The following is a 22728-nucleotide window of genomic DNA, read 5'->3' on the forward strand; positions in this document are numbered from 1 at the left end:
ACCTTTCTTCACACTGTAATGCCCAGTTCTTATTCAATTATGGAAAATAGTGTGAGGAGCAGAGGGTGCTACATTTTGGGGAAAAAAAACCTAACCATCCTATCACCTTCCACCACAATCCTCTTCTTGGAAAACTAAACATAATTGCATTAATGGCAACATCATAACCTTGGAATACCAAGAATGATGCTTATGCTATTTCTACCATTTGAATAATTTGGAATTCAGTAAGATATTAGAATAGTCATTATCACCAGAAAATCGTTCTCAAGATCTCCTTTATTAAATATTATGTGAAGTATAATTGAGCTTTTGAGTCAGGCTTACAGAAAATTAAGTTAGCCCGTTCCATATGTTCCCATTACTGCTTAGTTGTTTCAACTGTATTGAAAGAAAATAGTAATTGAAATTAAAATAAAATACTAGTGACACACTTTAGGTTACCTTTCCAAATCTTAAAATTTACAACGTGCTCACTTGGAAATTTATATAGCATGGTGTATGTAGCCATGTTTGTAGCATGGGTAATTAGTGAAATAGCACTGATCTGAGCCACCTTGAGACAGCCCAGATCCGGTAGGCTCCTTAGCTGCAGCAGGTGTTAGATCTGCATGTGAACATTCTGAGCGCATAATTAATTCCACAATGTTTATTAACCATGTTATTGTCAGAAATACTCTGCTTCTCTCTATATTTGCTCTGAATGCATGTGTATGTCTCTGTGTTAACTTGTTTGCTTTGCTTTTTTCAGATTCAGTCTGCACCCATCCTAACCCATGAAGATCCTGTTTTACAGCTGAAGAGCTCTTAGGAGTTCTCTTCCAGAGCCCTTCTATTTGTCCTAAAGAGGGGGAGAGAGGGCTAATTTGGGCACCTGTTTGTAAGTGCAGGTGACTAAAATGCCATCAGAAGGTAGAAACTGGTGGAAATTGGTTTTAGAAGGATGGTCAGAAGAACACATCATGCTCAATTGCTTAATCAGGTGCTTCAGTGTCATGCAACTGAGATGAAATCTGGAGAAAGGATCAGGCACAGAAACATATTCCCTCCCTCCCCTTGGGCCTGACTTTGCTCTTTGATGTGGTATAGACAACTGAAGGACTGAACCGTTTGCTATTCTTGGGCAGTTTCCTTCTCAAAATAGCCAAGCCCCTCATGCTTCGCATGTAATCATTCCATTTAATGGGTGTCTGTACTTGTAACACTTTTGATTTATAAAGTCAGCTCAATTATTAAGCTCAATTACCTTGTGAATTATCCTTGATTATTCCTTCTAGTCTAGTCCTTCTAATTTTCCATATTTTGACTTAATATGTAATACATCCTCTGGTTCTGGTGGAGGAATTGCTCAGAGCCACTAATTTATTATCATCACCATTATTATCTATGGGTTTCAAGCATCTGGGCTCTCTGGCAAAGGAACTCCCAAACCAAAGTCAGGGAGCTTTCTCACCTGAAATTACCCCTGATTATAATCCAAACCACAGACCCAGGTCAACTGTGCAGGTGAAGGGAACTTGCTGAATATGATTTCTGTGCTTTTTCCTGTTCTAGTCTCCCATCAACTTTTCCATCCTTGAGATAATGATAACCTTCCTGTTTTGCATTCCAGGGAGTTACCTTATTTATAAGTAACAATTATTAATTGTTTCTTGATCCCTTTGCATTTTCATTAGACCCTGCAGAAACAACAAAATACCTGTCACCAGAAACTGGAGGATCTTTGCAGCTGGGTAGGACAGGCAGAAAGAGCATTAGTAGGCCATCAAGGCAGAGCCAACCAGCAGGACCTTTCTGTGCTGCTGAAGAACCAAAGTGACTTAAAGGTCAGCATGACTTAATGCATTATTCTAATTCCGCCAACAAATATTTATAAAGGCTTATTATGTACCACACATAGTGCTTGGTGCTGGTGACATAATGGTAAACATCCCTGCTTTCATGATGCTTACAATCTAGTGGGAAGGAGACATTATACAGATAATCACAAAAATGAACATGTAATTATTAACTGTTTTATCTGTGTTTCACACCAACTCTTTTCAGGTTCCTGGACCCAATTCCAATGTATGTGTGTGTGATAGAGAGGGGGCCTTTCTACACATAACACCAAGCAATTCTCAAACACCATCAGGGTGGCCAAGAACTCAATTCTGCCACTTATGGTCCTGGAGTAGCACCTGATTCCCCAAGTTAAGGGCTCTGTCCTACAAGACTGCCCGCTCACTCCAGACACCAGTCTCAAGCTTCAGGCTGTTACCTGTGCTTCTGACCAACTGACTACAGATTGGAGGTTCTAGCCATTTCCCCTTTAAGTTTGATTAATTTTCTAGAGCAGCTCCCAGAACTCGGGAAAACACTTAGGTTTACCAGTTTAATAAAGGATACCATGAAGGATACATGTTAACAGCCAGATGAAGAGATATATGTGCAAGTTCCCAAATAAAGGAGCTTTATCTTCCTGGAGTCTGGAGCCTGGCCACATGGAAGCTTTCTAGTTCCCCAAGGGAGGAAGCTCTCTCCAACAGAGGCAGGATGAGAAAAGGAGACAGGCTCTTATCAGGGGTTTGTGTGAGGGCTTTACGGCATAGTGGTGACTAACTAAATCATTGGCCATTGGCTGATTCAACCTCCAGTCCTTCCCCCTGCCCTTGGGTGGAGTCCAAAAGTCTCTTATTAATAGGACAAGACACCCATTTCACCTTTAAGGCTCTGAAGTGTTTTCAGGAATGTGGATGAAGACCAAATACACCTGGGAAATATATTTTTGGTCTTCTGAATGACTAAATGTGTATTTCTTATAACTCATTATATTGCATTCTGTTACGTGAGAAACATGAAAACTACACAAGAACATACAACAGAGAGACCATTTTAGGCTGGAGATATCTAGTGTAGGATGACATTTCTTCAGGAAAAATATTTTCCTGAAGAAATGTAACATAAACAGAAATGAAGGACGTGTAGAAAACCTAACACATGAAAGGGTGCAGGGGGAAAGAATATGTCAGGCAGGGGCCTGTATGTCAGTCTTGAGATAGGAATGAGATTGAGCACAACATATTCAATTACTGAAAGAAAGCTAGTTTAGTTGGACTAAGGAACAAAAGGAAGATTAGTGAATGATAAGGCTGGAGCAGAGTCAGGATCCATATCATGCTGGGCCTTGCAGGCCATATTAAGGACAAGGAATAATAACCAAGAGAGTATAAAGGATCAACTAAACATTGACTCAGCTATAATCCTGCTGTCAACCCTTCTTTATAGAAGAATGATCTCTTTGAGGATGATTCACTGCAAAATAAAAATCATGTTTAGTCTTCCTTTTTGTCTCCACTAAATATTTGATTAGATATTTAAATTTAAATTTTGCTTAGAAATATCTTAGTTAAAATAAGTATTTTAAAATATATTATTTGCATTGATACAGGCCTAACCCTTTGGAAATTGTAGTCAGGGACGTAAGTCTGTTGCAGACAGGTCATCTCAAACATACTAAAGTTTAAGACTGCCGTCCCTGTTTTCATGTGTTAAGGATTTACAGGATGACGTTCAGAATCATGCCACCTTATTTGCCAATGTTGTCAAAGACATTGAAGGGTTCCTGGAAGAGAACCAGACCAAGCTGAGTCCCCAGGAGCTGACAGCTCTTCGGGAAAAACTTCATCAAACTAAGGAGCAATATGATGCTCTCCAAGAACGGACACGGGTGGCCCAGAAGGAGCTGGAGGAGGTAGTGACCTCAGCCTTACAGCAGGAGACTGAAAAGGTAACCAGGCTGCTAGAATACTTGGTATTTTTCAAAAGAAAATTTCAGTATCTATACAAATACAATGTAATGGGGGGAAACTACCTTACAGACAGCATTAGAATCCTGAAAAAGGGCAAGTTCAGGAGCTTTTCTTTGAGTCAATATTTTTACAAGAAACATCCTGAAGGACTTTAAGTCAGAAATAGTCGGTAGGAAGTTCATATAACTGCCCCTCTTGCCCCCCCGCCCTGCTAAATACAAAATAAAACTTGGATCTGTGTTCTCAGTACTCTGACTAATAGAAAAATGTCAGAAAGAACTTAGTGAGGAAAGGTAGTGCCCTGGAGAGGAAAAAGCAAATGGCATATTTCCAACTTCCTGGGGAAAATATCTGGGGACTCTTAGTGGGCCCCAAGCCACCATTGTCATTTCAGTAGGCATCATGACACTGGGGTAAACCTAAGAGAAGGTAGTCTCAGGCAGTCTTTGGTTCTCCATCTGGCAGACTGAATTAGAATCCTTTGTCTGGCCATGGACTGATGCTAATAAGAGAGGTAGAGAATGTGGAAAAGGGGGAAATACGCTATCTGGAGATGAATTCTGAAATACATGGGTGTATCATTTGGCATAACCTGCTTAATTAGTTTAAATACTTGAAGAGTCTGAAAACAGAATTTGAGAGGCAAGTGTCAGAACTCAGTTTGGCAGAGAGAAGCTCTGGTTTGGCAGAGAGGATGGAAGAAGTCTGCATTTACTTTAGGGAAGAGCAGGCAGGTATTTGAGTGTGACTGTGCTGTTTCTTACCATACCAAGCAAGTGTGTCATTTCTGTGTACCTGAAAGGATTCTGTGAAGTCTTGCTGGGGTATAGGACTAAATCATCTTTTAGCAAAACCCTTTTAAATCCTGAAATTTGCCTCCATTCCCTTCCTTTTAAAGCAGTAAGATACAGACAAAATCTAGAGATTGTTTTAAAAAATTACTTTTCAATGGATTTAGAAATCTGTTTCTCTTTTTTGTGGGTGCAAAGACTATCCCTAGTCTTAGAGCTTCTCTTTTTCTTTAGCATAAAAATCTCCCTCCTTTACTTAGCCTTTGGCTGTATAGGTTGGTATTGAATACCTTCTCACTAGATTTCCCTCTGTGGCTTTCAGAGTAAAGCAGCGAAGGAACTGGCAGAGAACAGGAGTAAAATCGATGCTCTCTTGGATTGGGTGGCATCAGTGGGATCATCTAGTGGACAGATGGACCAGTTGTCAGGAGCTAGCCTGGAGAGAGGAGATTTGGATACCACCGATGGCCTCCTGGGTGTGAGCCAAGCTTCACAGGAACTGGACAAGCAATGTGAGAAGACGAAGGTGAGGGTGCTAGCTTGTCTTCACTCTGCTGGGGGAGTCTCCTCTGTCCTGTTCACATCACCATACCATCCTTGCCCCTAAATCCAGTGAACCCTTCTCAGTTCATGTCTTCTTCAGTATCTCAGCAGTTCTGACACTGTTGGCCGCTTCCCCTGATACACTTTCTCCCTTGATTTCCATGGCACTGTTCTGCCCTGATAATCCTGTCTTCTCTCTGACTAGCTTTTGAAACACTGATGTACTTCCAGGTTGTAGACTTGTCCTTTTCTCATCTTTCAGAATATGCTTTCCTTGGGTAATCTCATCCACTCATGACACCTCAGCTACCATTTGTACTAGTGAATTCCGTATATGGATTTGTCTTCAGCCCAAATGCCTGACCTGAGCTTCAAATGAGTATATAAATCCATGTGCCTATTTGAAATGTGGAACTGCAATCACCTCAACCCCAAAAATGGAACTTCTATTTCCCAATATGCCTCCCTCTAATCAAACATGTTCTCCTTCCTATAGTCCCACTTAATTTCCTGGATTAGACATCATCTTAGGTACCTTTCCCTTCCTCACTCTCCCATAATGAATCAGTCATCAGATCCCATGCTTGTTATATCTGTTTCAAAGTCATCCATTGAGATATTATTGTAGTTCAGACTACAGTCAGCTTTCACTTACGTTGTTATAGCAGTTTTTGCTGGTCTCCTTACCTCTTGGCTTTTACCCTCCTATTTAGTCCCCACACTACTAAGTGATCTTCCTAAAATGCTACATACCTACTTAGTCCTTTTAATGGCTGCCTATTGTCCTCAAGAGACCATTTCTTACTCATTATTAATCTCTACTCATTCATTCATTCATTCATTCAGCAAATACTGAGCACCTGCTGTATGTCAGGCATTGGAGATACACCAGTGAACCAACCAAATAAGCCATCTCTTAGGGCATTAACTGGCATGTGTAGGCCTATTATATTGCATGGTTGAAAAAATGATTACATATTTAGAAAACTTAGAAAACCCATGGATCACATATCTTAGTAGTAACACCTTTATAGCAAAGAAGATTTGGTTCAGTTGGAATGCTTCTGTTGATTGGCCTGTGTGTGGGCCATTGCCTTGTTTTGTTTTAGTAGGATTTCTGCCTCTTGCATGCCGTTTCTGTTCTTGGAAGATCCATTGCAATGTGTCCCCCAAAGCTGTGGCAATATTATAGTAGCACAGAGCAGAAATGGTTCTGTTGTCACATGGAGCTTCCTGATATTTCTTGCTGGCAACAGTCAGCCTAACTAAGAAGACTCTCCAACCTGGAAAGAAAATGCTGTACTTAGGGGTGGGTGAGAATGGGGACATCTGGGTGGTGTATAGACAAGCTGTAGTAGCCCCTTAATATCTTTTTGAGCAGATTGTGTTTGTCACCCCAGCTTCCCTGAAATGATGTTGGAAACTGAAGCTATCAGGTTGCTGTTGATACAAGTTGAAACTGGACAATATTCTGGAGAAAAACAGGCTATATCCTTTTCTAGGTAGCTGCATAAACAGTATAGATAGTTAAGAACAACTCCCACTATCTTCTCTGAGACTCAGAAACAACACTTTACAAAGTAAAACAACCACAACTGCCCTTGAACTTCTATTCCATTAGAATAGAAGAAAGGTCCACACGTAAGCACATATACATAGCACATGCAAATAAGAAATACCAATTACCTACATACCTACACTATCCAGAAATACAGTTTACTCTCACTAATACACAAATTGTTTATTTAACAAATCAATTTTCCAAGATCTTTTCTAGTATTCTTCATGAATATGTGAGTGACATATTTCACAGCTAAGTATTTGCAATTTTTATATTGTCATATATCTGGCTTGCCTTGCTTACTCTCCCATTCAGTTAATGTGGATAATTATTAGTTGGCCATATATACCTTCTCTTAGGCTTAGGGTGGTTCAGTGAAGAGAGTCAGGTTATAGTCACAGTTTGTCCCTCCACTATCTACATGACCTTAGTCAAGACATATAACATCTTTTTGGTATTCACTCATCCATCTTTAATATGGGTGTTACCTGCCTTTGTTGCAGATTGTGCCACAAATCAGGTAAGATAACAATGCAAAATTTCTTTGAAAAATATAAAATCTATACATGTTAGTTCAGCTGGGATTGGCATGTGGCATAATGCTTAAAGAATGAGTGATATTAGTGATTACTGTGACCTTCTAAGATCTCTCTCTACTCCCAGCCATAGACATAAGCAAATTATAGTGGTGTCCCTCCTGATTGTTCTTTGTTTTGGGGGACTTTTTTGCCAGGCCCGTCACCAAGAATTGCTATCTCGGCAGCAGAATTTCATCCTGGCCACCCAGTCAGCTCAGGCCTTCCTGGACCAGTATGGTCACAATCTCACACCTGAAGAACGACAGCAACTACAAGAGAAGCTTGGAGAGCTAAAGGAACAGTATGCAACTTCCCTGGCTCAGTCAGAGGCAGAGCTGAAGCAGGTGCAGACACTACGGGATGAGCTGCAGAAGTTTCTGCAGGATCACCGAGAATTTGAAAACTGGCTGGAACGGTCTGAGAAAGAGCTGGAGAACATGCATAAAGGAGGCAGCAGCCCTGAAGCCCTTCCCTCCCTGCTAAGGCGGCAGGGGAGCTTCTCAGAAGATGTAATTTCCCACAAAGGAGACTTGAGATTTGTGACTATCTCAGGACAGAAAGTTTTAGACACAGAAAACAGCTTTGAGGAAGGCAGAGGATCATCAGCAACTGGAACCTTAGTGAAGGACAAGCTGAAGGATGCAACAGAAAGATACAATACTCTCCACTCAAGGGTATGAAGAGATTCCTGGTAGCCTCTGGTGAAAAGGGCATGGCAGCCCACACACAGTGGGGTGGTTTCTGGGGCTTAGAATAAGAAACACAGGACATAGTGAACAAGCTGATTTGTATATGATCACAGGCAGAATGTCTTTATAAGCTCCACAAAAATGCAAAATGTGGAGGCCCATAGGCTAATGCCTGATCCTAGCAACATCAGGGGTATGTCTCACTCCAGTGGTGAAGGTGGAGGTACTTGCCTTCTTGTATTCTGACCAACAAATAAATATGGGCTCCCAAGAAACATAGCACAGCAGAAACTTAAACCAAGGACACAGTCTTTGTTCCTAAACAGAGTATCTAGAGTAAACCCTTATCTTCCTCCCTGTCAAAGAACTCTTTAACTCCCAAGGTGTAGAATTCTGTCAGTTCTTTTTGCTTCTCTTGTGGTTTTTGCCAACATCTCAAAAGGAATGCTTTTTGTACCTCTCAATCCCTACCTTTGCCTGCAACCTGATGTATATTTTTTTGGTGGCTTGTCATATAACTCAGTAAATCTTTCTGGGCATAGAGTTAGGGTAAATAGTGTGGATCAAACAATAAGAGCCCCACTAACAGAATATGGTTGCAACCCATCTCTCCATGGAAGCCCTGGCACTACCCTTAACTACCCTTAGTTATAGTTACAGTGAGTTCTCTGTAACAAAGCCAGGTATCTTTTTGGACTATGCCAAGGCAGCTGTTGCCTTTGGCCTGACCTTGCCTAAGCCTGCTTTCCCATCTTTTTCTGGCACAGTGTACAAGATTGGGCTCTCACCTGAACATGCTTCTAGGCCAGTATCAGCAGTTCCAGAGCAGTGCTGACAGCCTGAAGGCCTGGATGCAGGCTCATGAGGCCAATGTGCAGAAGCTCCTCTCAGATACTGTGGCCTCAGATCCTGGGGTCCTGCAGCAGCAGCTTGCAACAACAAAGGTAAGCCAGGACACAGACTGTTTCATAGCAGAGAGTACAACAAAGAAAATAAAATAATTGCATAGGTTAAAGTGGTGTTTGGGATGTCTTGGATAAAGTCTGATGCCTCAATACTTTATTCTAATATCTGTGGCTAAGGATTAACAGAATTATCCTATAAAGCTGCTTAGTAGCTTTAGATTCCTAGAACTAGCTTTAATTACTCACTCAGATGTTTTTCTTTTACTTTTTTCATGGCCAAGCAGCAGTTGCAGGAAGAATTAGCTGAACACCAGGTACCTGTAGAAAAGCTCCAAAAAGTAGCTCAGGACCTCATGGAAATTGAAGGGGAGCCAGCTCCAGACCACAAGCATGTTCAAGGAACTACAGGTATGAAGCAGCAGTAGCAAGAGTGCTCCCTGAATTCCTAGTATGTACCTCTGTAATACGTCACATTGTGTTGTAGGAATGTGCTCACTAGGGGCTGAGGAAATAAACATGAATAGCTCACCCTCTAAGGAACTTTATTCTCGCATCATCAATGGACTTCTCTATCAGACTTCAACCCCTTTCCTGAGGCATTTTGCCTCCCAGCTACACTCTACTACTGTCATTCCTTCATTACCTTACCCCTGAGGCTTTTCCTATTGCTTAGTGGCTGATATTTATTGAGTTCCTACCATGCATGATGAAATCTTGCTCATGCTTCAATATACAGGCAAGAGGTTACGTAATAAAGTCCTGACCACTACCCTTGCCTCCCAGAGAAGTAAGAAATAATCATTCCTTTCTGTAACATCTTACTATGTTGTTAGTTAGTGACTACACTAGATGGGGTGAGGATTTAGTAATATGGATTACTCTTGAACCGCTGTGTTGTATATTTGAAACCAATGTAAGATTGTATATCAACTATAATTTAAAAAGAGAAAAGAAAGAATCATTCTTACTTCAGGCTTCTGTAGTACAGTATTCCTAGCACCAGTACAATATAGCACTTGAGATTTTATTTTTACAAGTGGCCATGATGTACTGCCTTCTGCCTGTGCTCTCTTTTCCAGTCTTAAAATTATAAAAGGCAAGGACTTTTTCTTAATTATCTTTAGTTCTCAGCATTGAGCACAATTTCTGGATCTTCGTAGGTGCTAAATAAACAATGCTTACTGAATTTGGTTCAAATAACAAATGCAGTTGAAGCCTATTAATACTTCTATTTGTCTTGATACTATTTTGATATTATTTTATCTTGACGTCTTGACACTCTTATAATTAACATGTGCAGTTTAAATGCATTGTTTTTAAAAGCACAACACAAAAATAGTCTCCTACTCACTTCTCATGGCCTTGGTTTTCCAGATTCCATACTCAGCCATTTCCAAAGCCTCTCTGGTAGCCTGGCTGAGCGCTCTGCTCTACTGCAGAAAGCAATTGCCCAATCTCAGAGTGTCCAGGAAAGCCTGGAGAGCTTGTTGCAATTCATCAGAGAAGTTGAAAAAAACCTGGAAGAGGCGCAAGTGGCATCACTGTCATCAGGAGTCATCCAAGAAGCACTGGGCACTAACATGGTAAGACCTATGCCCCAAGAGTTCGCATAGAGGGTGTATTTGCCATGTTCCACAAAAAGTATCAGAAGAATTTATTTCCATGAATCTTCTAATAAGACTTAGAGATGATAACTAATTTATGTGAAGATATTTCTATTTCCAAACAAATGTTAAGAATAGTAAAGTGGTGATAGCACAGGCACTGGTGGAATGGGGTGGAGACTAAGGGGATGAGATGTATGGTATTCTGAAGACTCAGTCACACTTGTCTGACTCTCCTTGAGTTGGTGAACGTGTAATTATCAGTTTATTGATTTGTGGCTCAGTTGTCCTGGAATAAGTGAGCCAGGAGTGACAGACATGTCCTTGTTGACAGAAATTGAAGCAAGACATTGCTCGGCAGAAGAGCAGCTTGGAAGCCACCCGTGAAATGGTGACCCGATTCATGGAGACGGCAGACAGCACCACAGCTGCTGTGCTGCAGGGCAAGTTGGTGGAGGTGAACCAGCGCTTCAAACAGCTCTGTCTACAGCAGCAAGAAAAGGAGAGCTCCCTAAAGAAGCTTCTTCCCCAGGCAGAGATGTTTGAACATCTCTCTGATAAGCTGCAGCAGTTCATGGAAAACAAAAGTCGGATGCTGGCCTCAGGAAATCAGCCAGATCAAGATATTGCACATTTCTTCCAGCAGATCCAGGTGAGGATATATCTGCCAAATTGGCAGAATAAAGGGAAAAGAAGGACAAGGAGAGGACCAACATTTACTGAGCACACAATATGTCAGTAAATGTACTGGAAGCTCTACCTGAATTATCTTAAAGAATTATCCGAGCCATCCTGTAAATTAGATATTGCTCGTCCATTTTTAAAAAAATAACCTAGATTTATTTTTCTCTCACACTACATGTTCATCCCAGAGCAGCAGGGGTACTAGGTCATCATGGTTACTCAGGATTCAGGTTGATGGAAACTTCATCCTGACATATGCTTTCATGATTGCTGCTGTAATGGGAAGAGGACATATTATAACCATGTACATTTCATTAGTTGAAGCAAGTTTCACATGACCACACCTGCCTTTTAAGGGGGTGGAGAAATGTAATCCCACCATATGCCTTGTAGGCTTAGAGCTAGAAATATTTGGTGAAGAGTATTACCTACCATGAGAATGAATGAATGAAGTATACACGCACACATAACACATACACATTTTACTGTAGAATTGCTGGGTCATAGTATATGCCTATACTTAATTTGACAAAGTAGTGACCAACTTGAACTCCAGAACTCCAGAATGGCTGCTGTCTACATTCCCACCTGTAGTATTCCAACATTCCTGTATCCCTACATTGCTGCTTTGGGCTTATCCAACTATAACTTTTTCCATATTAAAATGGGATTGCATTGTTTGGTTCGCTCTCCTAACTTTTTGCTCTTTGTTTTGAATAACAGTAAACACCAGTATACTGTTCACCTATATTCACCAATTGCTAACTATTTTCTCTCTCTTTATAAATATAGAAAGAGAGATCATTAGAGGCTCCCATATTCATCATCATCATTATTCTTTTTGATACTCAAAAATTTCCCGAAAGCCCCTTTAAGCTTTCTCCTGCTGTCTTTTTGACATGTCCCTATCAATGTATGAGTACTCTTTCTGACACAGTAAGATTTTTCAGGCTCACCTTGTAATTTCCTTGTTTCACACCCAAAATCAGCTATCTCTCCAGAGCCCCATTTTATGTTTTTACTGGGGAAGTCTATTTAGAAATCAAAGTTCAGATGCTAGATAAGCTACTGGGGTGTCACTACCTCCAGGTCCTTGCCATGGATATGTATGTTTTTATATCCCATGTTCATACTGATAAATCCAATTCCATCTCAACTTCATAGGACTCTTAACCATTGCCTATTTGTAACCTCCTTTTCCTACAGGGAGAATTCTTGTTTCCAACAACCTAAATATGTTTATTATTGCTTTATCCTACCATGAAATAAGGTCACTTTGGAATTACACTAGTAATTCTACCAATTACAAACCTGCTAAGTAAAATTCAAGATTTCTTGAGATTCCTTTTTGTCCTTAGGCTGTGATCTATTGGGTATGTACTGTGTTCAGAGCTAACCTAAATTAATTACTTTTTTCCTGTAATTTCATATATAATTAGATTCACTTATTTCTTTTCATAGTTAACTTCAAAGTTTTAGTCTTCTGTCTTTATTAAGCTTGTTTTTAAATATGTAAAGCATTAATATATTAGGTCAAAAGTCAAAACTATTAAAATAGTTATACTGAGGGTATAAGAAAGTGAATGAAAATATACTCTCACTTTCTTCCCTCTTTCATCCCATTCTCAGCCAACCCCACAGACAATTGATTTCAGGTTTATTATTTCTATTTCATTTTACAAAATAAACACACACGTTCTTATTTTCTATTCTTCCTCAGGCAAAAAAGAGTTCATTATATAATCTTTTGCACTTTCCTTCTTTACTTAATATGTCCTAGAAACCACTTAACATCAATTCATAGAACTCTTCCTTATTTTTAATGGTACATTTGTTGTGAGAATAAACCGTAGTTTATTCAACAAGGCTCTGATTCTGGTTGTTTCCAAAATGGTGCTATTACAAATAACACCACAGTGAATAATTTTGTGTTTTCTCCGTATTGGAAGTGTATAGATAGATTAAGCTCCTAGAGTGGAATTGTTGCATCAAAGGCTAAATGAATGTGTGGTTTTGTTAGCTATAGTCGAATTCCCCTCCATCAGGATTTCATTGTTTTGCATTCCCACCAGCATTGTGTGAAAAGACCTGTTTCTCTTACAGCCCCATCAACAGAATGTATTGTCAAGCATTTGAGTTTTTGCTGATCAAATTGATAAAACATGATATCTCAATGTGGTTTTTTATTTCTTCTCTGAGTAAAACTGACTGTATTTTTGAACATTTAAGGGACATTTAAACTATTGGTTCATGTCTTTTGCCAATTTCTATCAAGAGTTTGGTCTTTTTTTCTTTCTTTCAAGTTACAAGAATTCTTCTGTATTAGGGGAATTAGTTCTTTGTTTGCTATATGTTGAAACCATGTTCTTACAGTTTGCCCTTTGTCTTTCGACTTTGCTTATGGTATTTTGGGCCATGCAAATGTCCTTAAAAATTCTTACATGGTGGATTTTATCACTCTTTCAATGAAGCTTTATTTTTAGTCATAGTTTGAAAGCCTTTCACCACACCCAGGTTATAAAGGAATTCACCCACACTTTATTCTAGAACTTGGATGGTTTCTTCGTTTTTTTAACATTTGAATCTTTTAACAATTTAAGTCTATTTTGAGGTATAATATGAGGCATGAATCCAAGTTCATATTTTTCCACATGTCTATCTAGTTATTCCCAATATCATTTACTTGTGAAGTTCATCTTCTCTCCAGTGATTTGAGAAGGCATCTTTATCATGTGTACAATGTATATACTCCAATCTATTTCTGAATTTTCTATTCTGTTTCACTGATCTGTTTATGAACCATGCATACTATTTTTCATTCTAGGGATTTTATGGTATGTTTTATTATCTAGTAAAGCTAGTCTTCCTAATTTTTTTTTTAATTTTAGGATTTTTCATAGCTATAAAGGCACATTATTTGTTTTCCCACATAAAGTATAGAATCAACCTTATTAGTTATAGAGAAAACAAGTTGGTGTTTTTATTTGGGTCACATTAAATTTACTCAATTCACACATGCATGTACACACATACATATACACACACATATAGTCTTTATAGGTACCTTTCCATTATTCAGGTTTGTTTTTGTTTTGTTCAGAAGTATTTTAAAGCTCTATTCATAAAGATTTTGTATGTTTCTTATTAGTTGATTCCTAAAATTTTACCTATTGTGTTGCCATTGTGAATGAAGTTTTCACTCTTGACTTTTATATGTTGGTTTTATATCCTGCTCCCTTATTGGATTATTTTGTTGCTTCACTTAGTTGTATTGTTGATTCTCTTGAGTTTGACAAGTATTCTTTCATGTGACCTGCAAATATAGCTCCACCTCTTATTTTCTAATTGTTATGCCACAAATTGTTTTTCCTACCTAATTACATTGGCTTATATCTTCAGTACAGTGTTAAATAGTAGTGGAAAAGTGTATTTGCCCCATTTTACAGAAGAGGCAGACTGCAGAAGCTTAGAGAAATTTAATAGCTTAAGATCACAAGCTAATAAGTGACAAAACCATGATTGAATTTTAGGTTTTTTGACTCCAGAACCTCCATTCTTTTCATTCTGTCATGTTGCCTCCCAAATCTGTGAATATTTGTTTAAATGAGACAAGACCCCTTTGCAATTCCTAGCCACTCCCAAGTGGATTGGAGAAATCCTACACATTTATTATTTTAATCTAGCAGTTGACCTAGTGAACATGCTTCTTTTCTTATTCCCTCTTTTTCTATAGATTAGGGAGAATTTGCCCCAGATTTAATATAGATATCTTTCATCTTTTTAAGATCATATTTATTTATAAGGATCATAGGATTTAATACATTTCCTTGTTTGCTTGACAGGAGCTCAATTTGGAAATGGAAGACCAACAGGAGAATCTTGATACTATTGAGCACCTGGTCACTGAACTGAGCTCCTGTGCCTTTGCCCTGGACCTATCCCAGCACCAAGACAGGATACAGAATCTCAAAAAGGACTTCACAGAGCTACAGAAGACAGTTAAAGAAAGGTGAGTTTTCATATGTGTTAGTCGGTGTTGGGAGCTCATTTTTTCTTGCTGTTGAGTGAAAGGATTTTCTCTTCCTCTTTCACCAGAAAAGATGGCATTAAGAACTCTGCTACCAAGTCATAGGAGATTATGAAGTGCCTCATTTGGGCAAAGTTTTTCAATCTACTTGATGCCTAATGGTTTTTCTATTACTTAACAATGAATTCCTTACCAGTAATAGGGCTTAGTTCCTCTTTGTACAATCAAAAATCAGATCACCTGGACCAAACAGAACACATTTGGGGCAGCAAGTAGGATTGTGGCAGGATTTGAATGAAATAAAGAGAAAAATTAGATACTTTCCAGACATAATTAAGGGTTATATTGGCACCCTGACTGTTTTGACCACACTTAAGTTGCCATTTTGGAGAACTGTCTGGATTTTTCTTTTAAGGCAAACATGGGAACATAGGACAAAGGTGCCTGATTTTAAGTTATCAGTTCACTGTCGAAAAGCCATGATTCCCCTGTTGGAAAGCCTAACATGGTTTAAGAGCTTGATAAGACTTCTTCTCTTGGTTTAGCCATAATATAATGTTGATTTAGCAGATAACTGCCTTAGTGCCTAGAGGAAGGTAGTTGCTCAAATCAGCACTATAAGCAGGTTATTTAGTGGAGGTGAGTGGGACAAAGGCCAAGAAGACTTGCTTTTTCTTCCTCTTTGCTGAGGACCTTTAAATGTGTGAAGAACCAGGATTTCTGGCTTTAAGTCTGATAGATGTGGCCATTTCCAAAATTTAATTTCAAAATTTAATTCTCCTTTCTCCCTGATTTATTTTATTCATTAATATACCTAACCTAACTTCTCTGATCCTCAGTTTCAGCGTTTTCCTTGCTAAAGGAATAGGCATTTGAATTAGGCCTTGAAAGAGTGAAATACCTAAAAAGTAGCAGAGATGAATTTGAGATCCAAAGTCTGTATTCTTTCCATTGTATCATAGCACCTAAATAGCAGGCTCTCTTTAGTTTTTTCACTTTCACTTTAACCTAGAGTAAGATTGAAGACTTTTCCCCAGAAATATCCAAACAAGGGCAACACATTTCTTAGCCTGATGCTCTCTTACATTATATGTGGTTGTTTAGCCAAAGCTGCTGTGGAAAGGATTATGGGAAGGAAAGGCCCTTTTAGGAAACTGATGCCTAGAGTCCCATAATGAACCTAGTTTTAGTTCAGGTCACTTTGCAAAGCTTGGTCTGGGAAGTAACAGGATGTCTTTGCTGACAGAGAGGAAGATGCATCATCTTGCCAAGAGCAATTGGATGAGTTCCGGAAGCTGATTATGACCTTCCAGAAATGGTTGAAGGAAGCTGAAGGGAGTATTCCACCTACAGAGACTTTCATGAGTACTAAAGAGCTGGAAAAGCAGATCGAACACCTGAAGGTAGGTAAATAAAAGGCTCTTCAGGAATCAGGCTAAACAGGAGTTTGGAAACTTGAATGGACTGATCTCCAACTGTGGTAGGAAAGTGGTGTGAGAAATCCATGTTATCCACCTACATCAGAACAGGAATTCTTCATTCTCTTCATGTAATTCTCAGCCGTGCCTATCCAAGCACTAAGCACCAAAACATCTCCTATTTAAAAACCAAAACCCAAATAATAATCTGTGAATAGTATCTATAAAGTTTTAGCTATTGGATGCCTCTCCTGCTGAGGTGGGTCATAAAAAGACAAGACTATCTTCAAAATCCAGTCCTTGAGAAGCTTACCCTCTCATTGTATATTTGAGAATTAGATAATTATATGTGAGCAAGTGACCAGATATACAGATATATGGTTAGTAAATTTAGGAGAGAAGAACGAGTACCACAACTTAGAGGAAAAATTAGAATCAGATGGCTGGAAATACTTCAAGGGTAGGGTCAACCTTTCTCCCATTCCCTGCATAGAATCCTTATGCTATCTTTGATTCATAGTCATTCAGCCTCTGCTTGCACCTCTTCTTTTTGTTGAAATTCTCTTGCATTCATCCTTATTTTCTTAGTAAAGCAAGATTTATCTTGAACAGGGTAAAGAGAAGAGTTCCTGTGCTTTCAAAGGTACAGTGCCAGGAGCATTTGCTCTGGGGAATTCTCTAGGGCAGAGGTTCCCCAATTTCTTGTTTCACAGTGCCCTTAGTGTTTCAAGAAACTTTTCATGATACCTCAAGGCCAAAACAAAAAACTTCACTTGCAAAGTGATCAGGTCTGAACAACTTCATAGTAGTTGTTCACTTGGTGTCCAACAGATGTCACTGCATTTCCCTCCAAAATTTAAAATACCCTCTGAGTCAATGCATAGTTTGGGAACTGTGGCTCTTTGGAATGAAGAATTATTAATAAAAGAATTGGCAAGCTGTGAATTGACAAGTTTCAGTTTGAAGTTAGGCAGCATGAGCTTGGTAAATGTTCATGGCTCTTTCTCTGCTGCTCTGCAGCTTCAAGTCAAGAGTATGTTAAGTAGATTATCCGGGAAATTTAGTAGAGGAAGGGATTGAAGGCTAGGATGTTTGTGCTTTGGAAGGAGTAGAATTTTACCTCTGTGGCAGACAATCCACATCTTAAAGACATCATGACCTAGTACTTTTGTCTTAGAGCAAATGCCATTTTTTCCTAATTTCCTAAATGCCATGCATTTCCTAACTTTCTACAGTAGTTAGAGCTCTGACTTAAAAACTAATATAAAGTTCCCTTGAAAATGCAAAGTATAGCCTATGATTCTGTTTATTTCTCTACATGTCAATGCCTTGCTCTTCATTTTGCCCTCCAGTTACCATTTCCTTCTTATTCTTCATACACATGCCGTTGCTTTTGTCCACCAGGCAAACTCTTGTCTTAACTCAAAGCTTTCCTCCATCTGGGCAGAGCTAAGATTTGTCTCTTGTGCTCTCAGAGTTTACTGACTATCCATATTTCTGTAATAGCATTCAACACATTCTAAAGCAACAGGTAATATGAGCTCTTGGTTTTAGGAACTGTGAAATAATTCTATTTTCTATCCCCAGTGTTTGGCATGATGCCTGGCATATATATAGCAAATACCTAATAAATATTTGATGAGTGAATGAATGAATGAGAAGGTCTTGAATATTCCAGGATCTTATTCTCCATACATTGGCTGGCTGAACCAAGATCCTGAAATGGCTGAATGTATGAGGATTATCACTTAATGCTTATCAAAACTTTAGGAAGTATAGGTAGAAAAATAGGTGTTCCTGCTCATGAGGAGAAAGCCCTTAGATGTTACATATAGCTATTCTGTTTTTCAAACAGGGTCTCCTAGATGACTGGGCAAGTAAGGGAACTTTGGTGGAAGAAATCAACTGCAAAGGCACTTCTTTAGAAAATCTCATCATGGAGATCACAGCACCTGATTCCCAAGCCAAGACAGGTGAGTGCAGGCTCTTTAAAACATGGTGAATAATCTTAATTCTTTGCTTTGACCTTTGGTGATGACCTTTTATTTAATAAAAGTCAGAATCAAGGTTCAGTATGAGAACAAAGGAGGGTTCATGAAGCATCTTCATTAACCTGATAGGTTTTCCCATTTGCTGTAGGACATTGCTCCCTTTTGCAAATTCCTTCCTGAAAGTAAAGGGAGTAGTTGGCCCACTTAAAGCCATCAAATGAACATAAAGAGATTAAAATGGGATTTCCATCTTGAGAATCTCTCTGCTGAACATGTGGCTAGGGTGGCTGTGCATCACCTTTAAATTGGGGTCAGCCCTGCAGGGTATAAGCATGGTATCTTGGGAGAGTCAAGGTGTTTAGGAGTCAATATTGGCACACCAGGGACTGACTGACCTCTCAGAAGTGGATACAAAGATTGTGCCCAGGTACATGAATAATCTCTTGCTATAAATTAAGTCTTTCAGATAAAATCCATTACAAGCTTAAGGTGATTAGCTAGTTATTGAGATCTCATAGGTTTTACTACCAAACTATGTTAGTCACACAAATATTAAGGGAAAAATTTACTTTCTTTTTTCCTTCTGAGAATGGCTACTCCTTTGTTGTATCTAAAGTTTAAAGATCTCTTGGAATTACCCAGAAATGACAGCACTTCAGGGAATTGGTGATTCTTATATTCCAACACATAAACCTCTAAGTTCAGTGACTTGGTGGTGTGTGACTACATCAGGAGTCAGCAAACTTTCTCTGTCAAGGGCCATAGAGTAAATATTTCAGGCTTGTGGGCTGTATGGTCTCTATCACACTATATATCTCTGCCTCTGTAGCACAAAAGCACTTGTAGACAATACCTAAAGGAATTGGTATGGCTGTGTTCCAATAAAACTTCATATGCAGAAAAGGGCAGAAGGCCAGATTTGGCCTGTGGACTATAGTTTTCTGACTCCTGGACTAGATCAGTGGTTTTTCAAACTTTTTAAAGCAATAGAATCTTTCTAAAAATAAATCTCATGTAGAATTCTACTACATAAAATAAATAAAAATTATGTTTTGTTGGCATTTGGCATAGTTTCTGTTATAAATGAGTTTATAGCATTTATTCCAAGCCCATCAGTGACAATATTGAGATTATCTTAGTGGATATAAAAATTGGAAAAAGACATTTTTTGAATGACAGCTTCATCATCTGATTTATTTCTCAACTTTGTGTTGTTGCATTGTATCCAGAAAATATGGTTTGCACAGGTAAGAATTTGCAAACAATTGTTTTTAAAAGTTCACTTTACAATTTCAGAATACTCTTCAATTAAACTGAACTAGAAGCTTGAAAGTGATATAATAAATTCTTGTTTCAAAGTTAATTCACTAAAAATTTTAATGACGGTTCACATTCTTTTCTTAAACATAGAGAACACCTAAAACTGGTATTGAGGCCAAAAACTGTTTATAATCTGACAAACCTTTTTTGTCATTTTAACATAGTACATGTGTGCTATAAATGTTTTTCTGCTGACATGAGTTAGTTTGAAAATCATAACATGCTAGTGAAGAGCTATCTTTCCCAATCAGTGACACTCAAAAAAAAGTTTGAATGTACACATACAGATTCAGGAGCTACCTTATTCTCCCCAAATAGCAGCTTAAATTGGTTGTATCTAGTGGGTTAAGATGTGGTGTTCAACGTAATTAAAAGTGCATGTTCTGTTGACATTTCTAAGTAGGTAGAAATATATTCTGAATATTAAATTTAAATAATCATTTTATGGAGTCCCTAACACACCTCCTTAGGCGCTTTGAAAATCACTGGCCCAAATGCTCTTAGTTCTCTTCTAAATCTGAAAAATCTTGAATATCCCATTTCCTTACATTTGTGTGGCTCTCTTTGTTTCACAAAGTGCTTTTGCATACATTACCTCATTACCTCTCTTCAGTAATCCCATGAGAGCTAACAGGATTAGTAGTATTCTCTTCATATCCTAGAAAAGATAACTGACTTCCGTCCATAGGTTAAGGCTTACGTACTGAGCTAGTGACAGCCTTGGCTACATCCTTCTCCTAATTAACCATCCCAGTTCCTTCTGACAGTAGTCACACTGCAGTGGAATATGATCTTTCTGTTTGATCCCTTCTTAATTGAAAATGCAATAATGTTAATATTCATATGTGCTAACATTTAAAATTGTTTTTTAATAGAATCTTGTACATTGACACTTTTCACAGTGAATTCAGTGTGCAAGTTTTATTGTGTCCTTTTAATGTAATATTATATCATGAATATTCTTCATATATCTATATAATCTTTATAATTACATGATCTTATTTTTACTTAACTTGGGACATTTCCTGAAATACAAGAAATACATTCAAGAAATCTAACTTGGAGAGCATATAGGTGAAATTGTAGTAACTAAAAATAGAACCAAAGATCCAAAGCAGAATTTATGGGAATGTTTATGAGCCAGATTTATTGGCACTAGGAATTTCTGTTTTCTGGTGAGGGAGAAAGGAGAGGAAGTTGTGAAAGCAAAGATGGGGAGTCTTCCTCTTAATATAAGAAGGGCTTGTTTTAATGTCTTTATTAAAAGAATGCTGCTTTTTACATCCTTAATTGTACTTAGTATTTGTTCTTATTATGTTGAAGCACATTGGAGTAAAAGTTGAACTTTCTGGGCTTTATTATAGATCCTTACTGCAAAGTGTGGCAGATACCACAGGTATTCTAAAAACTTAACCATTACACCAATACTTGCTTCACAAAATTAGGGCAGGGTCCAAAGAATTCAAGTTGAAGTTACAAGGAGGGAATTTGGATTTCCTCCAGAAAGGATTAGGAATCATTACTGCTAAGGAACTAAAATACCTCCAGTGACACTTTCTTGCCTGGCAGCCAAATGGTTTGTCTTTTTCCATGAGTATGTTGTTTTGTGTTGTGCTGTGTTAACTTCTGATACCTGAGCTTAAAGTGAGTGCCAAAGAACAAATTGAGTGCCCGTTCGTATTCCTAACACGTTTGTCTTGCCCTGTTTGTCTCCTTGTCCTTCTGCTCAGGTTCCATACTGCCCTCTGTAGGAAGCTCTGTAGGCAGTGTAAACGGATACCACACCTGCAAAGGTGAGAGTGCCTTTTCCACAGTGCCTCTTTGTTGGGTGTGTTAGGACAGTGTTTATGTCTGCATCTGTGTATGTTTCCATACGTGGGAAAGAACTTCTGACAGGATGAGTGTGAGGGTAAAAATCTGGGGAGAAGCCACTGTGGTGCCTCTTTGCTTGCTAGCTATCAACTAAACTGTTTGGCAACCAGTGAGGTGAAGGCGCTAAGAAGTAAACTGGGCCACTAGGTAAGATCAAGGAAGGACCTGGCAGAAAAGATATGGAAATCTTTGATTATAGAAAAGCTATACTAGACTATAGGTAGTATAGTCTAGTTCTCAACCTGCCAGCCAGCTGATTTCTCTGTAGTTTGGAGAAGAGAGAGCAGAAGAATGCCCTAAATTACTCACTTCACTTTTTGCTGTTCCCATGTTAATTTTAGCATTTTATTTATACATCTGGGTGAATAATGCCAAAATTAGCAGATTAATGAGAGCACTTTTTGCTCTTGTATAAGAACTTTAATGTGATTTAGCCGGGAGATAATCTCTAGTTCACTAGAAGAATAGGAGAGATGCTAACCCTGGTGAGTAATTTAGTAGCACAGAACCAATGGGGAAGCTTGGAGGGGTATTCCGGTCTGATTTCTATTTCTATGATACTAGATCTGACGGAGATCCAGTGTGACATGTCAGATGTAAACTTGAAATATGAGAAACTGGGGGGCGTACTACGGGAACGCCAGGAAAGCCTTCAGGCTGTCCTCAGCAGAATGCAGGAAGTTCAGGAGGAGGCAAGCTCAGTGCTGCAGTGGCTGGAATCAAAAGAGGAAGTCCTGAAAGCCATGGATGCCTCTTCATCTCCAACCAAGACAGAAACAGTGAGAGCCCAAGCTGAATCTAACAAGGTACTTTGTTTATGTTAGCTACACTCCAAACACTGAGAGGAGGGACTGTTGTACCAAGTATTCCTGCCTGAGCCCAGGGACTTGAGAGCCAGACATGGCCAACTTCCTAGGCCATGATGAGCAGCATGATTGATTTTCAAATGATTAA

General features: G+C 38.8%; 1 protein-coding gene across 23 annotated transcripts in view; it reads left to right on the top strand.

The window, feature by feature from the left end:
* The window catches only part of MACF1 (microtubule actin crosslinking factor 1), a 319261-nt gene that overhangs the window by 203918 nt on the left and 92615 nt on the right, over window positions 1-22728 (top strand). For 20 of the 23 annotated variants that reach the window (XM_057500029.1, XM_057500035.1, XM_057500030.1 and 17 more), the window contains 13 exons: window positions 1677-1826; window positions 3536-3769; window positions 4905-5108; window positions 7420-7938; window positions 8721-8897; window positions 9143-9266; window positions 10233-10441; window positions 10797-11114; window positions 14989-15155; window positions 16420-16576; window positions 18447-18564; window positions 21633-21695; window positions 22339-22580. In XM_057500029.1, the coding sequence (XP_057356012.1) occupies window positions 1677-1826; window positions 3536-3769; window positions 4905-5108; window positions 7420-7938; window positions 8721-8897; window positions 9143-9266; window positions 10233-10441; window positions 10797-11114; window positions 14989-15155; window positions 16420-16576; window positions 18447-18564; window positions 21633-21695; window positions 22339-22580 (2682 nt within the window). The remainder of the gene's footprint in view (window positions 1-1676; window positions 1827-3535; window positions 3770-4904; window positions 5109-7419; window positions 7939-8720; window positions 8898-9142; window positions 9267-10232; window positions 10442-10796; window positions 11115-14988; window positions 15156-16419; window positions 16577-18446; window positions 18565-21632; window positions 21696-22338; window positions 22581-22728) is intronic. The other 3 variants (XM_057500031.1, XM_057500043.1, XM_057500047.1) reach the window with 1 other exon arrangement.

The sequence above is a fragment of the Manis pentadactyla genome, chromosome 4 (genome assembly GCF_030020395.1).
Source record: "Manis pentadactyla isolate mManPen7 chromosome 4, mManPen7.hap1, whole genome shotgun sequence".
Taxonomy (NCBI): Eukaryota; Metazoa; Chordata; class Mammalia; order Pholidota; family Manidae; genus Manis; species Manis pentadactyla.